Source organism: Hylobates moloch, unplaced genomic scaffold, assembly GCF_009828535.3.
Source record: "Hylobates moloch isolate HMO894 unplaced genomic scaffold, HMol_V3 SCAFFOLD_11577, whole genome shotgun sequence".
NCBI lineage: Eukaryota > Metazoa > Chordata > Mammalia > Primates > Hylobatidae > Hylobates > Hylobates moloch.
In genome coordinates, this window is record NW_026663852.1 from 82 (window position 1) to 1,987 (window position 1,906).

General features: G+C 66.7%; 1 protein-coding gene across 1 annotated transcript; it reads right to left on the reverse strand.

Moving 5' to 3' along the window:
- Positions 1–359: 359 nt before the first annotated feature.
- On the reverse strand, positions 360–1,713 carry LOC116465844 (rho guanine nucleotide exchange factor 19-like; the record flags this gene model as incomplete). The annotated part of the gene is made up of 4 exons (XM_032148779.1): positions 360–703; positions 1,011–1,087; positions 1,163–1,271; positions 1,432–1,713. Coding segments are annotated over 4 exons (812 nt in total), but the record flags the coding sequence as incomplete, so codon positions are not given.
- Between the last annotated feature and the right edge of the window lie 193 nt (positions 1,714–1,906).

Genomic DNA, 1,906 nt, shown 5'->3' on the forward strand with positions numbered 1-1,906 from the left:
CGGGCAATTGTGCAAGCCCTGCTTGTCCTCGATCCCGCCCCTCCCCTAAGCCCCGCCCCGACGCGTTCTTCCCAGAGCCCCGCCCATCCCAGGTCCCGCCCCTGATCCTGGCCCCGCCTTGTTCCGCGCCCACCAGGCGTTTCCACTCCCAATGGCTCCGCCCCTCATCCGGCCCTGTCCTATCCTAGGCTCCGTCCCGCTGGGTCCGCCCCCTACCCGCACCCAAGCCTGGCTCCCCTCGCCTCCCGCTCAGCGGGTTGTTGTCCTCGCTTCCAGACGACCTCGTGTAGTCAGGTGCTAGAGCCAACCTTCCACGCGGACAGTCGCGCCAGCAACCCCCTTTGTGTGTCCCCCTCCCTCTATGGCCCGGTTCCCGCTAAGTCCCCGGACCGCGTACTCCTCGGCCCGCCCCGCCCCGCCGGGTCCCCGCGCGCGCCCACCTCCTGCAGCTTGCAGTCCCGCAGGCTCAGCGTGGCCAGGACGCCGCTGCCGCGTACGTCGGGGATATCCTGCCACAGCGAGAAGGTGGAGCCTCGCGCCGAGCGCTGCGCCCGGAAGGAGCTGCTGGGGGAGAGGTTGGCGCGCGGCGGCCCCGGCCCCTCCTCTGCGCCCTCGGCCTCTTCCCCCGGGCCCTCCTCCTCGCGCTGCTGCCGCCGCAGTTCGCGGGCGCTGGCCACGTCGCTGTATTCCTGATAGAGGACGGCTGGGGGAAAGACGGGCGGGCGAGACCGTGGGGCACCCGCCAGCCCCTGCCTGGCTTTTCCCTGGTTCCCTCAAGAGCCCGCGTGACTTAACCTTTGCCGCGGTTCGGATATCTGGACACAGTGAATTCATGCATTCATTCATTCCATAAACAAATTGAGCACCTACTGCGTGCTAGATACCGAGAGTTCCACTTTCCGTTTCTCACTCGATCCCTACCTCTCAACTCTCCAAACCCCCTTTTCCCCGTTTCCACACCGCAGCCCCTTCCTCCGTTACCTCCTCCCAAGGACCCCCCTCCCACGTACAGTTAAGGAGGAATCGAGACTGGCGCCGCTCGTTGGTGCTCCTGGACCCCAAAGGCGGCTCTTCCTGTGTGTCTAGCCTAGGAAAGAGATAGCGTCAGGGCCCTTGTTCACCTGCACCCTGTCTCGGGCCAAGCCTAAACGGGAGGTGGTACCTGGGCTCGGACCAATCGCCATGTCCCTCTCGTGAGTCACCAGGGGCTGGCCGCGACACCAGGTCCCCGCTCGTCTCCACACTTCGAGCCTCCATCCCAGATGCTTTCCCTGGAAAGGGCGAGAACTGAGGGTGAGGGGTCCAAAGAGTGGGCCTGGGGCCTGGGCCCCGGCCCGGGCACCCTGACGGCTTCAGGCGGCCGGTGAGTGGGCATCCCCCACCCCCACCCGGCATCTGGCTGCCCTCAGGGCCCATGGGAGGAGCTGGTACCTTCCCGGGCTACTCCGGTGCCTGACCCAGAGATGGGTGCCCGGGCTGCTGAATTCCGCCCCAGGCGCAGAGAAGAGTGCAGCCGGGTCATCAGCTCTGAGGCTGAGAAGCGCCTCCGCTCAGGACCCTCGAGGCTCACTCGGGTGGACCCAGACAGCTCCACCCTGGGCTCCTCTGTGCTCAGGGCCTGCTCTTGCACTACCTGGCCAGGCTCTAGGAAGACAGCGTGGGCCTCGGGGCAGCCGGGGACCTCTTCACGCTGGTACACCCGCATCTTGCGCCCTAGGGTTGGGGGGCAAGGAGTGAGAGCACAGGCTAGGGTCTCCCCCAACCTCCTCCCTGCTGCCGCCCCTGGCCCTGAGCACCTGGGGAGGTTCAGGCGCCATGCCCAAGGGAAGAGCCTGTGTTTCTGCTAGCATCTAGTCCCTAGAGCCCTGGGGTCCACGAGAGGGGTAAGGAGAGCACAGGGCCTGGC